We start from the raw sequence: 20,279 nt of genomic DNA, 5'->3' as shown, positions 1-20,279 counted from the left end.
ACGATTTCCTTCCCTCCATTCGTCATTTCCGCAAAAAAATAATATTCAAATGACCACAACAAGGGCAATTTTGTAAAAAATTATACTTTTATGTCAGAATTACTAAATTTATAAACTGAACCAAACATATTAATACTATAAACACTATAATCTAGTATTACATTACTGTATTAAACCAAACGCTCTAATGCAGCATCAGTAGTAATCTCACACCGAAATCTAAGATACCTGAATATGTCGAGATATTTTGTAATATTACATAACTTGAACCAAACGGGCCCAATACCACACGTGCTTTCTGTAAAAATGTCGAATAGTAAATAAATTTTTACAAAGCTTAGCATTTTGATTCAACATTTAAATACATTATTATCACCTTTACCATTTTAATTAATATGTTTTATTAATTGTTGCAAATATAAATTCATTACTATCAATAATTACTTAAATTTTAAAATTAAAGTGCCACCGACTGAAAAAAAAAAAAAACTCAAAATTTGGATAGCAAAATTAAAATTTTAAATTATTAGATAATTGATTCAAAATGATCAATAATTAAGACTAGTTACTTAGATTTTATCTTTATAATAAATTAAAATTTAAGGACTAAAAAATCACACATCATAAGGTGAGGACTAAATTGCAATTTAGTCCCATTGTAGGGTACAGTAACAGAAACCCTCCTCTCTCTCTCTTCGTTCATCGTCTCCTCGAGAGGTTTTTTGCGAGGTTTTGGTTTTTCCCCTTCCTCAAGCCAACCCACCTCACAACAATGGCGATGTGGCGAGCCAAATCTCTCCTATTCCTCCGCTCCTCCTCTCGCCCCCCTCTCCCCCCACCATCTCCCCCCCTCCCCTCCCCCTCCCCCTCCTCCCTCATCCCATCCGCCTCTACCGCAGCGGCCGCTCCCGCGACGATTTCTCCTCCTCCAGGTACAAAACCCTACCCGAGATCTCTTCTCGTTCTCTTCTTGATCTGGTGAGTGGGGGTTTAGGTATGAGCAGCCGCCGACGCGACCAACTGGGGGATCGGATCGTGCCGGAGAAGAAGGCGTTCGTCGTCGAGAGATTGGGAAGTACCTGCGAACCCTAGACTCCGGGATCCATCTCCTTGTCCGCTCGCGATCGGATCGCGTACGTCACTCGCTTAAGGAGGAGGCGATACCCATCCCGGATCAATCCGCCATTACCAAGGACAATGTTAGCATCCTCATCGACGGGGTGCTCTACGTCAAGGTCTCTACTTGTTTCTTTCTTGCTTGAGTTCGATTAATATGGAATTGTTCGATGATTTGGATTGGATTGAGCTTTTGCAGATTGTTGACCCAATCCTCGCCTCTTACGGTGTGGAGAACCCGATATTCGCGGTGATTCAGCTGGCGCAGACTACGATGAGGAGCGAGCTGGGGAAGATTACACTGGACAAGACATTCGAAGAAAGGGACATGCTTAATGAGAATATTGTGGTACAATTTCATTCTCTCTGAATTGTTCTCTGTACGCGGCTCCACCAACACACCAAAAGTGTCAAACCTTCATAGATGAACTAACTAAATGAGGCCACCTAGTTCAATATGTTACTCCCATTGTATGTGGTTAGTGGATAGTGAAGGACAATGATTTGCCAATGGGAATGGTGCTATTTCACTGAATGGTGTGGGATTGCTATCCCTTGGGATAGAGCTACCCATGAGGTAATATTTTGTTGGATTGTGGGGATATTTGCCACAATCTTGTAGGGTTTATGTGCATCATATTCAAAAGATTGTCAGGAAGCAGAAAAAAAGTGGAAAGGATAATATTGGTCGCAAGAAAAAATATTGCAGATAAAATTTTGTAGTACAGTATTGCTTGGCTAGTTGGCACGTAGGAGGTTACATTTAGATTATTTGTGAGTTAGATGAGAGAAATGTCAGTCGCGAGCAAATGTTTGATTGATATCAACATATGCGCTTATCTTATACAATGGCTGCTTTTCAGTTTTGTCTCTTGTGATCTTATGTTGATAGTTCTGCTAATTGGCCGTTTTCTTGATGTTGTGGAAGTTAGAAGACTGCTTTTGGTTCTTGAAAGTTTGTTATGCCAATGATTTGAATATTGAGCATGCATACCTCACAGGGTTGATGCTCTGCACTCTTTTTAGGTTGGCATATATGACTCAAAACTTGCATTAAAAAGTGATGGTTTCATGTTGTTAACCAGAATTTATGAAAAATTTCATAATGTTAATCTTGTGAACAATGACATTCCCTCCTTACTTCCAACCATCTGAGATCTGATACTCAGTCTCATGACACCTTTGAGGAATCAGTGAGCAATTGATGCATTTGGTTGGCGTGAATTAATCCAGAATTTTCTGGTTCATCTGTATTATAAGCAATTGGTTAGTAAGTATTGATTTTCTGTAACAGAGAGCAATTAATGAAGCAGCTACAGATTGGGGTCTGAAGTGTCTGCGTTATGAAATAAGTAAGTCCCACACCACACCCCCCCNCCCCCAACCCCGGCCCCTCCGCCCCTCATGTTGAGCTGTTCCTTTTGTAAACTGCCACTGCTTAGGATTAAATTTCCTTACTTTTTTCGTCTTTTCTTCATGCAGGGGATATATCTCCTCCACCTGGGGTGAAGGCAGCTATGGAGATGCAAGCTGAAGCAGAAAGAAGAAAGCGTGCTCAAATTCTCGAGTCAGAAGGTAATTTTCGTGAAATTAGGAGTTTTTTCCCCTAATATTGCTATATTGCTATATTACTCAAATGAACCATATTATGCTTCTTGCTTTCGCTTAATATCTTTTCCGAGGAATGTTTTTCTCTTTCCTTATAATTGTGACCATGGTAGATGTCTTGGATTGTTAATATTGGTGATCAATGCAGTACTACATGCTATATGCTGTATGTGGAATTTATAAAAGTGTAAATGTAAACAACTAAGAACTGTTTTTATGTCATTTGATTCTACCAGGAGAGAGGCAAGCTCACATTAACATTGCTGATGGCAAGAAGAGTTCTGTGATTTTGGCATCAGAAGCTGCAATGATGGATCAGGTGAATAGGGCTAAAGGTATGTTTTTAATTTTGTTCAAATTTTCAGCATTGTTAAATCTTCTTTTATATGTAACCAGAAATGATGTCTACTCTATTTCTTCTGGCTGTAAAATTTAGGTTAAAATACAGAGAATCTTTGTATGTTATGCTATTAACTGAAGTGCTATCATGGCGGTACTCTTATTCTAAAGTGTTGATTAATTGAATTATTTTGATTTGGTTGTTATCATATATTCATTTTGTTTTGATCTTTCTGTTCTTTGAATTGACTCGGGAACTTTTTGAATTCATATAAGCCCTTTACTATAGTAGATGTATAGCATGTGTGAATTTGCAGGTTTGTTGTGTCCAATTCCAGATAATACCTTGTTTCCTTCAGATACATGGAAAAGAAAACTTCAATGCATGTTTATTTATTTAGTTAAATGGCTGTTCGAGTTAAGCATCAAAAATGACTTTTCAGTGTAATTAATTGTTGGGTTCTGAACTGAAATTTTTCTTGAGGGTTGGTTATGGTCTGGCTGGAGCTTCTGCCGAGGTGCCATATGAGTACAACTGCTGCTTTAGCAAGCCCCAACCTCTTTTTTCATTAAAATCTCCTCTATTGTTCCCACTACAGCTACAATCAGAAGCTTCTAAGCAGCCTTTTTTGGCTTTAAGACTTTGAAACTTATTTGGCCTTCGAGCAAAATCAGTCAGTTGAAATAGAATGTGTTGATTCTCCAGCTCTCAAACAGTTGAGAAAAATGTGGACAAATGACTATCTAGACAACAGAAGATTGAAGATAAAACTAATATACAACTGTTGTTAGTATTTTTTTTGATATTATGAGCCATTTTTTGTGCGTACATTTTGACCTCCCATTAAATACATTTTCGGCATGGATGGGCATATATTCAGTCTTCAATTTCAAATGATAGAGAAAGCCTGGTATGGATATTCATTCCGCTAGAGCAAAGGCATCAAGGTACGTTTGAGCGGATGGAGAAAGAGTGGTTTCCCTCAATTGCCCCAATAATGGAACTGTTCTCATCTGTCGCTTCATGGAATTCATCGAACAGTCACAAGTTAGAAAGGCCTGGGTGGGGTGCACCACCTGAGCGAAGAAAGTCATTCCATGATGCGGGAGAGAACAGCGGGTACAAAAACTAAGCTGCGCTTCTGCCAGATTTGCGTTAACCGCAAAGGGTCTGTTGTCTGCCAGGACCATCTCAATCTCGTTCTTGGCCCTTTCTTTCATAGCATCCTATAGGGCCCAGTAGAAATTCCCAATCTGAACCCTCCTCTTTCACGGCGCCAAATCCATCTAGCAAAAGATGGACAAATTGGACTCCTTTTGGCGAATTCCATTGACACTTGATAACACATCATGCAATTAAGTTTTTTTTTTTTTTTTTGGCTATAAACTTTTTTCTCTGCCATGAGTTATCTTCCTACTTCTTTATCTGGCTGCTGAATTGCCTACCTATGCAGTGATATGAATCTTATCTTTTGGTCATATATGCATTTGAAATCGTCTGCTTGCTCCATTCAATGGCGCTGCAGGTGACAGTTCCAGCTATGCATGTCTAAATTATATCACCAACATTTGTAATTAACAAGCAAATGAGATACCTCACCCATCATGAAAAGCTTACATATTATGTTCTTCTAGTTGTTACTTTTTATCTTTTTTCTCTTTGAAGTTGCATATATACAAATTCAATTTTTGCTCTTGCACATGCAAACCTATGCATACTTCTTTTATGATGGTGGAAAAAAAAAATATCTCTATGTTTTATTGATGGACTCATTCTTATCTGATTATTTTTCACTCATTGGAAGCTGACTGGTGCTTCTGTCCAATTTAAGGCTACACACTTTCTATTTAATTTAAGGTTACAACTTTCTTAACTTGCACTCTGATATAAATACACCAGGTGAAGCTGAAGCTATTCTTGCTAGATCACGAGCAACTGCTGATGGGCTTAGATTGTTATCCGAGTCCATGAAAGCTGAGGGAGGTGCTGAGGTTTGGTTTCTCTTCTTGGCTCATGTTGTTCCTGCAATTCATTTTGGTTCGCCAAAAGTGTGTATGGACAGAATGCTAACTTGATAGCAGATAATCTGAGTATCCGCATACTAGAGTATTGAATGATAAGATTACATAGTTCACTAATATGCATATTTTCTTTTTTCTTTTTTTTTTCCCGGCTAGGTAAGTGCTTTATTTTGTCCTATATTTTTCCATTATATGGTTTTATTTGGTTATGTTTAAACATTTATTGCCGGAGACATATATTAAGCCAAAGGGCTTCCAAAAGAACCATACATTTATTATCCACGTTGATATTCAGGTCAGGAAATTGTATACAGTATGTTTTAGCCACTACCCATAATCCGTATTTACCAAAGATTTAATGCTTGCCTTCTATCAATCTCTTTTCCTGTTCGTATTGGCTTTGTTTCTGTACTTCTGAAGTTCATGTGTTTTCTTTCCTGTCACTAGGCAGCGAGTCTAAGAATTGCCGAGCAATACATAAAAGCATTTGGTTCCATCGCTAAGGAGGTGAACTCCAAATTTTGAAGTAACCATTAACCGAAGCTCAAGTATAGCGAGCCGCTGATCTCCCTATTTGTCTATCTTATGCAGGGAACCACAATGTTGCTTCCTAGTGCCACCGGAAACCCTTCCTCCATGATTGCTCAAGCCCTAACTATATACAAGCAACTTGGTTTCCATAACCCTAATGCCGCACCATCCCAAGGTGATTTGTAAGCTAAGTGAATTTCTCAAAAAGCTTAAGCTGTTACATAACGACGTTTTAATATTTTATATTCAGCAGGCGGTACTCACCCAAGGGAAGGTGCAAATGAGAGGAAAAACGATGACACCGAAGAACCGAGTGGGGCCGAAATTCCTTCTTTCGAACCAATTACGGCGCCTTCTCCAGGCCCTCATTCGGCCGGAAGCGTGTTCTCTCTTCAGAGTCCACTGAAAGGTAATAGCTAGCTTACAGGACAGAATTTGGTGATTCTTTTTTTTTTTTTTCCTTTTCCCGTGACAAATGATGTAAGCGTGCACTTCGTCCTGCGAAGCGGATTGAAGAGATTTTTGGCATTTTTGGTGTATTCGAATGTTTACATCTTGTTCACATGTGATCAGAGTGGACTGAGTTTTATTTTCGTCGGAAAAAATAACAAGTTTGTATACAAGATGAAACATCTTTAAATCTACGTTTTTAAAATACAGCACTTATAACATTTTCATGGTTGCCTTTTTTTTTTTCTTTTTTCTTTTTTTGGTGGTATTGTCTTGTTCTAAAATCGCAGCACATTTTCTTTTATTATTATGCATTTGTTGTCAATTTGTGATGGCTTAAGATGTTCTTGCTTTTACCTCAATTGTAACTCATCTTGTATTTGGTATATGTGATTTAAAAAATAGTAGTAACTCTACTGCTTGCGCTCACAGTTTTTTGAGAAAGGTATCTCAACTTCAAAATTTTGCAATTCTACGTTCGTAACATTCTTTCTTTTGCTGGAAATAAACTGTTAAGAAATGGAATATTTTGTTAGATTAGGTACTGAATTAAAACTTTTAAAACTTGGACCCCAATTTTTCAAATACCCATGTTTCTGAATTCATTATAAGGTGAAGCCATACGATTATTCGCTCTTTTGATTTTTGATTTTCATTTTCACGAAAAACACTCCTTCAAAGCGAAAAAACCAAACTAGTGACCATACCAAGCAAACATTTGAGATATATTAGGCACTAGGCATCTAAGCCTGCAGTTTTCTCAATAGAAAATCAACAAGAAACTACAACAAGATAAATACGGCGACAACGAAAACAAAAATGCGCGGCTTAGAACTCGAAGAGCCGGAGCTCGATCATCGCCTCTTTCCTCTTGGGCGAAAACCAAGCTAAGATCTTCCCAGATTGCAGCATCCTAAAAGAGTAGCTCAAGCCGCAGATTACATCTTCAACGCACGGAGCATGCCTCCCAGAAGGGGAAGTTGCTGCAATCCTCGAATCCACCCGAAAGACGATAGGCCCCGCCACCTGCCGAAATGAAGAACTCATTTGATACAAATAATTCGCACAATTCAAGGAAAACCTCACTCCCAAGTTATTGTAATTTCGAAAAATCCTAGACGCCCTTGTGTTTGTATCAAATACATCCCATATATGCCGCTAAAATTTAGCTTGTAATTTTCATAAACGTTGAACCGCGCATATTATGAGGAAAGCGTGTTTGACACAATATTTTCCGAAGATTAACTTCTACAGTATACAATTTATTATCACAACACTTGCTCCAGCATCCAAACCAGGCCGTAGACCAATTATGCCTAAGAAATCTTGCAGAAATATAAATTTTATTGAGAAAAACTTTTCAGTGGTAGTATTTATGTTTTGCAGTATAATTTCATTTCGGCCCTGTTCATCACGTACTTCTCATCAAATTGTCATAGCTCGACGAGCTTATATCAGAATAAGTACAAGGTGAAAGTACCTGTTGCTGAAGAACAACATGAAGCCTTGGGGAAGCAAGAGGATCCACTTCTCGTACAACCCGGCCCCTGGTAATATCAGATATTAGATGAGCGGCGTCCCTGATGAATGCCGAAGCTGAAGAAATGTCCAAGCGAGCATCAATTCGCGTGAGGTCATTGAAATCATTCTTGAATTTTCCGCGCTGAATTGTGTAGCATAAAGAACCGAATAAATCAGCACTAAATGGGTTCCTCTTTTTAGTACTGGTAGTTATACGGCGATCGGATTCAACTTCTCCCGATTGAGTTGGCAAACTAGGATCTGAGTTCCCATTTCCTCCGAACCATGCCGTACACGTGCCACCTAATAGTATGTGTGTAAGAGTAAGATGGCTATTTAGGAAAGAGCGAATCAAGCATAAGCATGAATGAACACATATCATCGAATTTGAAACAGTTTGTTATACTTTATAGGGCGAATTTGCTAGGAGAATTCGTGTTTGGTCCCCAACTTTTCGAACAAAACAATTGCCGAGTAAATATAAGCTTAAAAAAATTCCTTTAATACATTGTCAAGTTGGCAAAGCAACATCACTTTTTAAGAAAAAGAATGTCAAAGGATGCGTTCGTACCGACAATTCCCGATATTGCTGCATGAGGTTCGCTAAGTCGTACGTCATATGAAGACACCCAACCAGGTTCCTTCTCCATCATTCTCCCTCTAACTTTCTTTTTCTCCTTTTCTCGCCAAATGTCTCTGCTCCTCTCAATGGAAAAGGCGGCTTTAGCACAAATTCCGGGCAACAGAGATAAGGGTACATCTTGGGAAGGCGAATTAAGAGCTTCCGGTTGCCCCTCATTCTTTTGTAAGCCAAAACGGTATCTGAATCCGGAATCAGATATCAGAGACGATATGTTTAGTGATAATGATGTTGGAACTTCCCAATAAGTCCCTTCACTGTCCAGGAATAGCTCCGGCGTTACTGCTTCTACTGTGACATCATGATTAGGAAGCTGCGTAATAAACAAGTAAAATACGATAATGATCGCTACGGGTATGACAAATATCCTCTATGTATTCCAACAAATCGTAATGTTCGGAAAAGAAAAAAAGAGTAAGCTAATACATCGCAATGCAATAAAAAGCATGTCACGCATATTTAGTAACTTACCTTATGAAGGAGCATTACTTTCGACCGCCGCCTCTTCTTCTCACCGTGCTTTTCCACATTAAAAAGCAAGGACGTATCGGGCGTGAGAGCGAGTTGCGAGAACAAACCGACCGCATAGAGCGACTTATCCAGGAAGTGCTTCGCGACATCTTTGAACGATGGTAGTTCGAGCTCGTCACCTATCGTCACTTCTTTCTTGATACTAGATATCAATTTTCTCGGCCGAAATTGCCCTACTAATGCAGTCCACCTAAAAGCAGTTTAAGAAACAATTATCAAAGCATTCATTAGCATTCTAGGGGTTGGGCCACATTCATTTAATCCAATCAAAGGCTCATAAGTCAAAGTTATGAATCAAATTTGGCTTCTTATTAATGCAGATACATATATTTAGTTCATGTTCCAAAAAATAAATAGATGAAAAATTTTATCTTTTCTCACACTTACATCATCAAACAACAAGATAACAAAAACCAACAAGGAATTAGCATCTAAAAAATGGCGAACCAGCAATAACAAATTATAAAAAATTACATTGCTTGTGATACCAAACACTTAATTAGTCTCAATTGCACCATTAATCAAAATTAAATGGGAATTCCAACATTGAGCTCTCTCTCTATATATAAGATAAAAACTACAAAAATTCAATCTCTCACACACTCATTTAAGCAAACAACAAGAGAACCAAAACCCATAAACCCTAATATCCCAAATCCCCACAATTCCATCACTAAACACACACATTTCGAACCAGGCAAAAAACTGATCTATTTATTTCAAAATCTAAAAAGCCATAAAGCAAAATTCCCAGATTCCCATAATACTATCAATAAAATCAACCGAACATTTCGAAACAAAAAAGCCCAAATTTGAACAAAATCACAAGATGTTTCCACAATTTTCATCGCACATACCCTTCGAAAACGCACCAAATTGAAGAGAGATTGAAGGGGAAAGGAAAAAAAAAATTTTCCCCAAATATCAAACACCCCAAAACGCCACAAAAAACCCCCAAATCCGCACCAAATCCCCCAATCTCTCTCGCTAAAAAAAAAAAAAAGAAAACCCCCAAGAACCCTCACGGGCCTCATCCATGCACACGAACCCTTACCAGTTGAAGGCGGAGGGGCCGAGCAAGAGGGAGTGGAGGGCGAGGGATCCGAGCTCGTTGTGGGAGGCGGTGGTGGGGGGGGCGAGGGAGGGGACGACGCCGAGGGGGAACGCGTTGCGGAGGAAGGAGAGCTGCTGCGCCCGCACGGTCCGGCTCGACCGGGCCAGGCCGGGCGGGGCCGGTTCGCCCGGGACGAACCGGGCCGAGCCCTCTAGGGTTTGCGGCGACGCCACGTCCAGGTCGTAGAAGTCGGCGTCCATCGCCGTGCGAAGGCTCCCCATCGCCGACTCCTTCTTCTTCAGTAGGAGGAATGTGTAGTGCTCCTCCCCCCCTCCCTCTCCCCTCTCTTATCCTTTGTAATGTAATGTTGTGCTTTTCAAAAAAAAAACGAAAGAGGGTTTAGAGGGGGGACGAGGGACAAATGCATTAAGGCCCCTCATCTGTAGGATTTTAGAAATGACCCCCTCAAATTTAAATTTAATTTTAGCTTTTCTCTACTGGTACAGGATTTGCTCAATTATTATTTCATAAATTCCATCAGATTTTTCCCCAGTACAATTAATAATATATATATATTATCTTCTTCGCATGCACGGTAGATGTATTTAAAGTTAAAATTTGTACATAAAAATAGCAAAATTGTGACATATTAATTCTTCGGCAACAAAAATCCTTTTTTTTTTGTGCCTCCTTTTTATAGAAGCCTCTATTACACCTTTTCCTTGCTATAATAAGTGATGATGAACTTTTGAATTTTTTTATTTTTTTTTTTTTCGGGGGTTACATATACTATTTTTAAGATATCAAATATAAAAGTTTTCATATTTAAGATGACTCTATCCGGTATCTACAAACAGTACAAAGATCAAATTTTTAATGGGCTTAGTTGGGTCTACAGATTTTCGACGCCTAGAATAAGTGGGCCAAGATATTGGGCCCAATTCGGCCCATTTTACACGCCTCAGCTACGTATGTACTAAAACGTTTCCTACACTCCCTGATTTGTAGCTAACGAGTGGCCAACGCCACCTCTCGCTGTTAAACTCGGCGCCTCTCGCGCCGAGTTCAGGAGCTATTCAAAGGGAACAAGTCCCCTCCACCCTACTCAATGTATAAATACACACCAACGAGCTTACACTTCTCTCCTACACACACACACTTTCTCTCTCTCTCTCTCTACTCAATCAAAAAAAAAAAAATGAAGAATCTCTTCTCTCTCTACGTCCCTCTCTCTCTCATCCTCATCCTCCTCGTCTCGCTCCCGCTCCGGCGCGCCACTCCGACGTTCCGCCAGACCTGCGCGACACCCGCCAGCGTCGAGGAGGCCTGCAAGTCGGCCGCAGACAAGCACTCGGCAGTCTCCCTCCAGCACTGCATCTCCGCGCTCGGCTCCGACCCCCGCAGCCACTCCGCCGACCTCCACGGCCTCGCGGCCGTGGCGGTCAAGCTCGCCATCGACCACGCGACGAGCACCGAGTCGAAGATCGACGACCTGATCGACCTGGAGCCGACCCCCTCCGTAAAGGAGAGGCTCAGCTCCTGCCTGGAGGTCTACTCCGACGCCGTCGACAGCCTCCGCAACGCGCTCGACAACCTGAATGCCAGGCTCTACGACAAGGCCACGAATCTGCTCACCTCTTCGCTCACGGCCGCGGAGAGCTGCGAGAAGGTGCTGGAGGGGGCGAAGGGGCTGTCGTCGGTGGTGGCCGACGACCGGGACTACGGGAAGCTCGCGTCGATCGCGCTCGGGATCACGGCGTCGGTGGAGTGATGTTAGTTCTTGTTCCTGCAGCTCATGTCGGTTCATCCAATCTCCGTTTTCGTCTTTCGGTTTCTCTTTTTCGTAGTGTTTCTGAAAAGGAGAAGGTTCTTTGCATGCATGTTTTGTTTTGAGTCAGCAGAGAAGATAAATTTGGTTAGAGCAAGTAGGGTTTAAAAAAAAAAAAAAAATGTAGTAGTTGAATTTTTCAAAAGTTATCAATAAAATTTGTTACACTTCATAGTTCTTAATCACAAGGCCAAACAACATTTATATCATAATCATAAACATTCAAAAACTTCGATCCGATTACGTTTGGTTATCGAAAAAAAAGTTATTCAGCGATAACTTGTGTTGCATGGAGTTACTCAAAACTAGCGGGGCGAAGCCATTAAGGGGCCCACAGTGACCATGACCCTCCCAAACTTTTTAAAAATTATATAAAAATTCTTTGTAATAAAAATTAAAATATTATAAATTTTAATTTTAGGGGGCCAAATTAATTTTTTTAATAAAATTTGTGTTTCAATTTTTTTTTTTTTTCAAATTTGTTGGTCATTTTTCTTCAACTCTTACTGTCTTGCTCCTCTTTAAATATATTGTCATTATTATTGTCAGTAATAATTGTTCGATGAATCTGACAAATTTCTTTTCTTATTATCTGAGATTGAATTTTTTTTCTATCAAGTCTAAATTTTGCCCATCCTCCGAATTTTAATTTCTGACTTCGTTCCTGCTCAAAAGAAACCTCATTATATCGCGAGATAACTTGCCCCGACAACCAAACAAAGTAATAAAAAATTCAGGTTCTACAGAAAACAACTGTACTGAAATGACAATCTTTATGAGCATCCTTTTTTGAATAAAGGTTCTGTCACATCATTAATCAATAATACAAACACGAAAAGCTCCGACGATGTCGAAGCTCCAAAGTATCGGAAAGTCTACAATGACCGAATTTTCCCAAATACACTTCTATCCGATCAAATCCCCCGAATCAATTTCAATCGCATATCAGTAAAACAATCCGCTAGTTTCGCGGAGCAGTAGTATCAGTTTTTCGCTTCACACATTGATCGAACTCCGAGAACAACCACTGATTAGAATTTCACTGCCCTTTTTGCCCCATACAGTCGGCGTCGTCCAAAACTCCAAATTCTCCACGTGAAGGCTAAAACTAACGGAATTAGGGCAATTTTTTCCTTTTTCTTTTTTCATACCCATTTTAGCTGACCTTGGTGCTCCAAACTTTGGTAAATATTCCCGTTAGGCGCGACTGTCTGTTTTCTCACCGCCAGGGCGATGGGTCTGGTGTTATACTTCACCTGGAATTTAGGCGCCGCTGCTATCTGCGTCCTGCTGCTGTCGCTGGAGATCTCCGGCAAAATCTCATCCAAGAACTCATCCGCCACATCGCCATCCTCGTCGATTCTTAGTCTTCTCGTGTACCACTTGAACCCCTGATTCAAGAAAGGTTAAGACGCAGGATATGAGCAGCGCTGCTAACTAAATTCAAAACATGCAACGAATTGGACAAACATTCCCAATTTTACGGCTACAAACACGGCAATGGTAAAGATTTCGACAGGTTCAGTAACACAAGAAATATAAGATGCAATAGTTAGAAAAGCATGGACTTTAGTTGGAAGAAGTATTGAAGGCAATAACTTTGATGGACAAGTCTACTTTTTTTTAAACTACTAGTTTGAACAAAGGGTTATCCATATTTTTACCAAAATGTAGGTACAAATTTTACTTTCTGAACCAAAGCAAACACGGTGGTTTATCCCTTAGCTGGACCTAATGCCAACTTGTGAGTCGTGATCATCACATTCATCTCCCTGCATCTCATCTCATAGATCGAACCTAACCACCTAACCACCTAACCACCGAAGTCACTTCCATATAAAAATAAAAAAAAATTCAAATCAAGAAAATCTGCTAGTCGTTCAATGAGGGATTCAAAGCAAAGATGGGGTGGAGGAAGATGGGATGGGCGGTCTACAGATGATCACGTTACCCGGATCCAGGCAACAATGCTTTAGTTTTTTCCCCCTCTTTCCAACTAGATAGTATGAATTACTTGCTGAACAAGTTTACAGGCACTATAGATACAATAGGAAGGCGTCAAAATTTAGGGCATATCATTAATCTTATTTAGATTAATATGTGTTAGTGTAAAAGTGCTCTCATATATTTCTAGGTATACTATAGGCAATCTATTGTGGGTTTTGGGGCCTGTTTGGCCCTGTTATAAGGTGTACTTGTTGAGACAAAAGGAGTAGACTAGCTTTATTTGCAGAACAAGCTATTGGATGTGGCTTCTCTTGAGCAGAAAATAGAAGTAAAAGCGGCACCAAACAAACAACGTCCAATATCAAACAAGGTTAATGTATTAAAACACTACTTTTAGTGTCATGATGGACTGGTTTGTTGCCTCTCTTCCCGTTGCATTTCTTCGTAGTGCTACACATTCACTTTCAATAAAAACAAGAAATTCACCATTATACTTCAGATCTTACAAAATTAAACAACTCACAGCGTTTGCCTACTCTTTCATGTTTAAAATTGAAGAAAATCAATCCCATTCATCTCTTCTCCTGCTCTCTTCAGGTAAAAAGTGAGCACATCATATTATAGAAGAACCCAATCAGATTTTGCTTCTGTAGGAGGTTAAAGCAAAGATAAGAAGAGAATAGAGAGGAACTGCTCCTGACAAAAAAGAGGAGAAAAAGAATATGCTAGAGTAAAACCCTAACTTCACCAGATTTCAATTCATTGGTCTTTATTTACAAAATTCCATCTCAAATCTTAATCTAACTAGAATCGCTAAACTTTAAACCCATCAAACAAAATGAGGAGACCAATGGTCCTACTTTACACCTGAGCCCTTATCTAAATCAAGTGAATCCTAACAAGTCAAATTGAACGAATTACCGAGTTATTGACCCATTTTACATCTCAGTTTGGATTCTGAACATGATTAGGCATACGTACGGCTCAACTAGACCAATAATTAACTAAGAAAGACCGAAAATATTATGACTAAACCCTGAGACCTAGGCTCCAACCCTGCATCATATGATTCATATCTATTAACTCTTTCATTCCAAGAAAAACTAACGATAAGATTTTTATCTGCCAACAATTTATTCTCTTCTCGTTCTGTTAAGCTTTCGCATAAAATCAAGTATTGTTTGCTTACATTAATCATTTAGAGAGTCAAAATATTCATTTCAGTGTACACCGTGAGAACAATCAGGAATTTATGTAACAGAACCACAAGATAGATCTGAAAAACAAAACCTATTCATTGTTCACGTCAAGATATTCGTGTATATGGTATGCAACAATCCGTTCCGTATAAAACTTAATTAAGCCCCTGCTTTAGTCTCCGCACCATTTTTAGTATTTGCTTTGTTAAATATAAACCTAATTGAAACTCGGAGGATGTAATTGATAAATCCGCGCTAAACTTCAGGGACTTAAATTTGTAATTTAATGGAAAAGACTCAAATAAACTTGAACGATTACACGCCCAAGAAGAACCTATCAATATGATTCAGGTTACGATTATAAACCACGAAATCCTACCACATATCACTCAAATCGAACGCGTTAGGGTTCAACTACACATCAACAAGTACAGATCAACTAATATCGTCGATTAAGCGCATAATTGCAAGGATGAGCTCTAGTACCTGGACTCCGCCATCGCCGAGGTCGCTGGGGACGAGGACGGGGCCGCCGCCGCCCGCGGCGGCGGAGCGATCGACGGCGACGGGGACCTGGACGCTGAAGCCTCGCCTCCTGGCGGCGCCCTCCGCCGCCCGATCGTCGCCGCCCCCTTCGCCCGCGCCGTCCGATCCCTCGTTGTGGGCGGCGTCGTCCCTCCCGAGCCCGAAGATCCCCGCGATCCTTCGTAGGAAACGCATTTTGTGGATCTGAGGATCACGCACCGGAGTATAATACGAAGAGGGAGAGGGAGAGGGAGAGGGAGAGGGGGAGAGAGAGAAGAGAAACCCAATGGAGGAGAGAGAGAGAGAGAGAGACAGAGGTGGTTTCTTGTATTCAGTTCTCTCTTCTTCTTCTTCTTCTTTTCTTTACTTTTTTTTCTTTTTACTTTTTTTATCTTTCGGAGATGTGGAAGTTCTATTTTGGATAAGATTTTTTCCTGATTTATTTGGGTTTGGTGGAATGGATCCCCACAGTATAATTCTGGAATCTTGTAATAAATCTAGAGAGTGTGTTTGTTTGTTTTTTTTTTTTTTTTTGGTTTTAAAGGAGTACTGTAATAAATCTTATAAAAATGTTGCTTTATGTAGTGTCGAGATAATAACAATCATGGTATAAAATTTTGGAACTTTTACTTATTTACCTCTTCCTACTGTTCAAAAATTTTAATTTTATTAATAAAATTATCAAAAAATTTTCTCTGAAATCAATGCATTAGTAAACCCTACGAAAGATAAAAATATTTAATTTTTTAAAAATTAATAAAAATATTTTAGTTCTCCTGTAATAAATAAGATATTTTGATTCTTCAGGATGAATAAAATATTTTAAAATAATATATTAAATATTATCCTGAAAATTTTATAAAACATGAGATTAAAACAATTGTCCAATTTGTAACTTCACGTTTTTTTGATAAGAAGGTGCCTCTCAAAATACACAAAGAAAAAAAAAAGAAAAATAAAGGGCCAATAGAGTAAGTGATAAAATTATAATAACCAAGTGTAAAGATTGAAAATGCATAGAATATTTACAAAAGAACTTAAACTCAAAAATATATAATTGTTCCCCAAAGACAATCTCCAAACGCAATCTTCATGTTTGGATAAATCATCATTGTTTTAAAAAATTGTTACCATCCAAAGGAAAAAAAAAAAAAATTGTTATTCCCTAAATATTTGTTCCCAAACCAAATGGGTTCAACTAAACAAAGATCCATCAAATACAAGATATTCACGCATTCAAACACGCTGAACTGAGAAATTCAGAAAAAGTAGCCATATGCGTTACCACGCATCCTTTTGTACGCAGCAAACGCTGCATGGTTGCATAATGCGGATCTGCATATGATTTCGGTGATACCAAGGATTTGAATTTTTGCAAAAGCTTGATAAGTGGAATACCTAAATAGGAAAATAGATTGGAGTACCACTCATACACAAAGACACTAGATAGAGAAAGGTTCGCTTCGTTGGGAGTTATAGTTCGAGCGCGAATCCGAGATAAATAAAGATGACTAATAACATGCAGATTTTCTGACTTTATGAATGTCAAGTAAAATGGTATCACAGAGGAAGTTCCCCGCTGTCGGCGATTACGACATTGCTTTTGGGCGTTCCGTTTTGCCGGCCTTCCGCTTCGATCTTATACACCACGTCCATGCCAGATAATACCTTGCCGAACACGACGTGTTTACCGTCCAACCTGAAATGACGAAAAAACGATTAACATCTCCGAATAATCATAAATGATTCAACTAGTTAATGGCCATCATATCATAATGATTATTAGGCAAAAATCAATGGAGTCCTTTCGAACAGGTCTCCAAATATTAACTTTCTGAAGTTGAACCCCTCAGCTAAAATGCTGTTTATAATTTGGAGAATTCCGTCAGAGCTTAACAGTTGCTTTCGACTGAATATTTTATTACGTTTAATAACATATTTCGTGACTTCATTTAATAGAACTCGTTAACATCTGATTGAGCAAATGAGGTTTCCTAAAATTAAACTACAAATGAATTTAAGGGGTCCTGTTTCCAAAAGAGTAATAGTTGACAGGGGGCACACACGCATCTTTTCATTCATTGCATCTAACTATACAAAGTAATGGACACGATTATGCTCATAAAGAACTCGAGTACGTCTAGCAATTACCAGCTGGTTGTTACAGTGGTTATGAAGAACTGAGATCCATTAGTATCCTGACCGGCATTTGCCATCGATAGAAGCCCTATACAAAGGAAGCAAAATGTTTAGTTTAACACTTGACAAAAGAGACATGTCTATCACGGATGGTTTTTGAAATGAATCCCCTATTCCGAGAAGTAATAACTAGACATTTAGCAAACAAAACGTGTTGAACTTTTTCTAAGGCATAGCAGGCCTGAAATTAAAAGCTCCAATTGAAGCTTTTTCTTCTGCTACAACAGGAAGCTGTTACGGGGATTTTATCAAAAGTGTAGCTCATGCTTCTTCAAACAGCTCTAGTTAAGTAGTGCTTCTCTAGAAGCTCCACCCAGTCAAAACAGGCAGTAAACCCACTACAACGGCCAATTAAAATGGCAAATTCTTCATCATTACCTGGTCCAGTGTGTTTGATTTTGAAGTTCTCATCAGCAAATTTTGTACCATAAATAGACTCTCCACCCCTCCCGTCGCCGAGTGTAAAGTCGCCCCCTTGGAGCATAAAGCTGGGTATGATTCTGTGGAATGAGCTTCCCTTGTAGTGAAGTGGCTTCCCACTTTTGCCAATACCTTTCTCACCTACATAATAATATTAAAAAGAGAATGCATTTATGGCAAGCAGTCTGAAATAGAAATTTCCAATAGCAGTAAACACATTCAATCTTCACACAGTTTGAAATGTTCAACAGCCAGTCTTCATAGTTTATTGTATTTTCTGGAATAATCAGAGGGATACGTATCACGGCAGCACAACATAGCGAAAAATGTACAGAATAATCGAAATTGCAGTTTGTATCCAAACAGGTAGACTATAGAAGAGCAATTTTTTGTGTTTGATCCGTGAAATCAGAAGTTGTATCTACTGTTAAGGCGGAAGAGACAAGTACCCGTGCAAAGAGCTCGGAAGTTTTCTGCAAGATGAACAAAGTACAAAAAACAATTAGATAGATTCACCTTGATTTCAAGAGAACATTTATTAACAATTAACTACAGGAAAAAAAATAAAAATCATAAAGAAAAGCCAAATGAGCAGAAAATTACAGTCCTATTTAGTACATACATACCGGCTGTTTTAGGAACGGTCTTCCCAAATAGGCCCATCTCAATTCGACCTGGTAATAATAACATCAACAATTTAAAGGAAGTTAGTATTCCTACAACCATTATTGAAGCCATTACTACTTCCCAAATACCAATTCCAATCTCTTTTTGTATTCAAAGTTTCAAATAGGTCTTACGATTAACTAGATTAATTGTTGATGATAGTAAGAAAAAATCCATTTAGTTCTACTAGATAAATTCAACATACAAAAACATTTAGAGGATGAGACAAAGGTATTGTTTAGAAAAGACAAGCAAGTTACTCTTCTACAAGTTTTAGATTTCATTTCTTATGGATGTATACAGAAGGATGCTGAAGGAATGCTGATGCACACACCTGCTGGTTTCCCACCAATCTCAATATCAAAGAAAACCTTGTGTGTTACTTCCTTCAAACTTTCCTTCGAACTTTTAGCCTGAAACATCATTAAACAAAAGAAAACGACCCAAAATTGATATCACATAATAGTACTAAAACAAAACTGGACTAATGTGATAAGGTCGGATAGCAAAGATCAGAAATGCAACAAACAATTTGAATATCGATTGCTTTTAAAGGTTGCAGAACATGCCGGTCACACTTCCAAATCTAGAGTTTGGATACCCAATCACACTTGGGTGTTTAGTGGAAACTGTAAGTTGAAGTGATCATGTCTAGGAACAAAGATCGATGATGCAATGGAAGGTTTGAACACTCCAAGATAGATCATGTCGTCAATCACTTGCTATATGGCCAAGTTCAGATTGTAACTGTGACTAAAATATAGTCAAAGAAACTCTACTTGTAAAACAAGAGACCTGCCTATGATAGTCCAATTATAATTCCCCCAACCCAAACTAGAGTTTTAGGTGTCTGTAGCAGGTAGGAATCTATTAAAAACTTGGCCAATTTCCAAAGATTCATAACACATACGAAAATTGTGCTACATCCAAATAGAACAAGTTGTAAAAATCAAATTACCAAACTCCAACCAAATTAAGATCTTTTGCTGATCCACCATTCAAACCAATATAGTGTAGCAAGAAAATTTAATAGCTGGTTTTCTACTGAAATCAAAAGACTAAAGGGTAAAAAAAAAAAAAATCCAATATGTTGATGCTGCGGAAGTGAATTTCATGTGATCTGATACGTATAGTGATCGGATCGGTGAACAAACACTACATACTCATTTAAAACAGCTGCTAATTTCCTGACAAATAAGGATCAAGATGGTGCTTATATCTATTCCTCGATCGAGAAAACAAAATTGAGCGGGAAAAATTGTTGCCACAAACACGGATCTACGCACGGCCTTACTTAGACGAAGTAATTAACAATAAATCTCAAAAAAATGATCAAAAAATCGGAGAAAAATCGAAATGATGAGTGCGATCCGAGCAAAAATAGTAAGATTAAGAGTAAGATTTGAGTATGTACGTATAAGATAACCTGGATTAACGCGATCGTGGCGAAGAACACCAGAAGCCATAGCACGGGCTTCGAGATCGGGATCGATCGATTCCGAGCACCCACCATTTTCACTCTCTCTCTCTCTCTCTCTCTCTCCCCCCTGAGAATGCGATGGGATCTAATGTGCGCGATTTGGCGACGCCGCCTCGGTCGCTTATAAACCCTAGACAGTTAGCAGGGGTCACGTGAGTTGCACGTGGCATTCGGTTGGATTAGTGGGGCCCAAGATGAGAACC

General features: G+C 39.0%; 5 protein-coding genes across 5 annotated transcripts; 2 read left to right on the top strand and 3 right to left on the bottom strand.

Moving 5' to 3' along the window:
* LOC109713273 (stomatin-like protein 2, mitochondrial) lies at positions 307 to 6,297 on the top strand. The gene is made up of 11 exons (XM_020237274.1): positions 307 to 316; positions 755 to 932; positions 995 to 1,235; positions 1,316 to 1,465; positions 2,411 to 2,468; positions 2,599 to 2,691; positions 2,961 to 3,059; positions 4,964 to 5,055; positions 5,533 to 5,592; positions 5,677 to 5,791; positions 5,867 to 6,297. Exons 1-11 carry the CDS (start codon positions 307 to 309, stop codon positions 6,034 to 6,036), a joined length of 1,266 nt encoding a protein of 421 aa, XP_020092863.1. The 3' UTR covers positions 6,037 to 6,297.
* LOC109713341 (protein TRIGALACTOSYLDIACYLGLYCEROL 4, chloroplastic) lies at positions 6,741 to 10,170 on the bottom strand. The gene is made up of 5 exons (XM_020237371.1): positions 9,813 to 10,170; positions 8,699 to 8,948; positions 8,159 to 8,540; positions 7,547 to 7,890; positions 6,741 to 7,092 (listed from the first exon to the last, which is right to left on the bottom strand). Exons 1-5 carry the CDS (start codon positions 10,091 to 10,093, stop codon positions 6,895 to 6,897), a joined length of 1,455 nt encoding a protein of 484 aa, XP_020092960.1. The 5' UTR covers positions 10,094 to 10,170; the 3' UTR covers positions 6,741 to 6,894.
* On the top strand, positions 11,004 to 11,762 carry LOC109713387 (putative invertase inhibitor). The gene has a single exon (XM_020237446.1). It carries the CDS (start codon positions 11,011 to 11,013, stop codon positions 11,581 to 11,583), a length of 573 nt encoding a protein of 190 aa, XP_020093035.1. The 5' UTR covers positions 11,004 to 11,010; the 3' UTR covers positions 11,584 to 11,762.
* Positions 12,382 to 15,639, bottom strand: LOC109712314. Its single transcript, XM_020235810.1, has 2 exons — positions 15,273 to 15,639; positions 12,382 to 13,031 (listed from the first exon to the last, which is right to left on the bottom strand). The coding sequence occupies exons 1-2, from the start codon at positions 15,504 to 15,506 to the stop codon at positions 12,786 to 12,788; spliced, it is 480 nt and encodes a 159-aa protein (XP_020091399.1). The 5' UTR covers positions 15,507 to 15,639; the 3' UTR covers positions 12,382 to 12,785.
* LOC109713406 (peptidyl-prolyl cis-trans isomerase CYP20-1-like) lies at positions 16,452 to 20,185 on the bottom strand. Its single transcript, XM_020237467.1, has 7 exons — positions 20,023 to 20,185; positions 18,931 to 19,009; positions 18,557 to 18,604; positions 18,380 to 18,403; positions 17,889 to 18,071; positions 17,463 to 17,538; positions 16,452 to 17,010 (listed from the first exon to the last, which is right to left on the bottom strand). The coding sequence occupies exons 1-7, from the start codon at positions 20,107 to 20,109 to the stop codon at positions 16,872 to 16,874; spliced, it is 636 nt and encodes a 211-aa protein (XP_020093056.1). The 5' UTR covers positions 20,110 to 20,185; the 3' UTR covers positions 16,452 to 16,871.

This window comes from Ananas comosus, linkage group 7 (assembly GCF_001540865.1).
Source record: "Ananas comosus cultivar F153 linkage group 7, ASM154086v1, whole genome shotgun sequence".
Lineage (NCBI taxonomy): Eukaryota > Viridiplantae > Streptophyta > Magnoliopsida > Poales > Bromeliaceae > Ananas > Ananas comosus.
The sequence above is the reverse complement of the archived record's forward strand: the minus strand, read 5'-3'. Positions and strand labels throughout refer to the sequence as shown.

What these genes read in the sequence shown, in the direction of transcription:
- LOC109713273 (XM_020237274.1), top strand. An exon ending in TGCTTAATGAGAATATTGTG is followed by an intron (nt 1,466 to 2,410) that starts GTACAATTTCAT and finishes TTTCTGTAACAG; the next exon opens with AGAGCAATTAATGAAGCAGC. An exon ending in TCAGGTGAATAGGGCTAAAG is followed by an intron (nt 3,060 to 4,963) that starts GTATGTTTTTAA and finishes TAAATACACCAG; the next exon opens with GTGAAGCTGAAGCTATTCTT.
- LOC109713341 (XM_020237371.1), bottom strand. Translation starts at nt 10,093, where the DNA reads ATGGGGAGCCTTCGCACGGCGATGGACGCCGACTTCTACGACCTGGAC. An exon ending in AAGTAATGCTCCTTCATAAG is followed by an intron (nt 8,541 to 8,698) that starts GTAAGTTACTAA and finishes TTTATTACGCAG; the next exon opens with CTTCCTAATCATGATGTCAC. An exon ending in ATGTTGTTCTTCAGCAACAG is followed by an intron (nt 7,093 to 7,546) that starts GTACTTTCACCT and finishes TCATTTCGGCAG; the next exon opens with GTGGCGGGGCCTATCGTCTT.
- LOC109713387 (XM_020237446.1), top strand. Translation starts at nt 11,011, where the DNA reads ATGAAGAATCTCTTCTCTCTCTACGTCCCTCTCTCTCTCATCCTCATC.
- LOC109712314 (XM_020235810.1), bottom strand. Translation starts at nt 15,506, where the DNA reads ATGCGTTTCCTACGAAGGATCGCGGGGATCTTCGGGCTCGGGAGGGAC. An exon ending in TCGGCGATGGCGGAGTCCAG is followed by an intron (nt 13,032 to 15,272) that starts GTACTAGAGCTC and finishes TTCTTGAATCAG; the next exon opens with GGGTTCAAGTGGTACACGAG.
- LOC109713406 (XM_020237467.1), bottom strand. Translation starts at nt 20,109, where the DNA reads ATGGTGGGTGCTCGGAATCGATCGATCCCGATCTCGAAGCCCGTGCTA. An exon ending in GATTGGTGGGAAACCAGCAG is followed by an intron (nt 18,605 to 18,930) that starts GTGTGTGCATCA and finishes TATTATTACCAG; the next exon opens with GTCGAATTGAGATGGGCCTA. An exon ending in GACCGTTCCTAAAACAGCCG is followed by an intron (nt 18,404 to 18,556) that starts GTATGTATGTAC and finishes TTCATCTTGCAG; the next exon opens with AAAACTTCCGAGCTCTTTGC.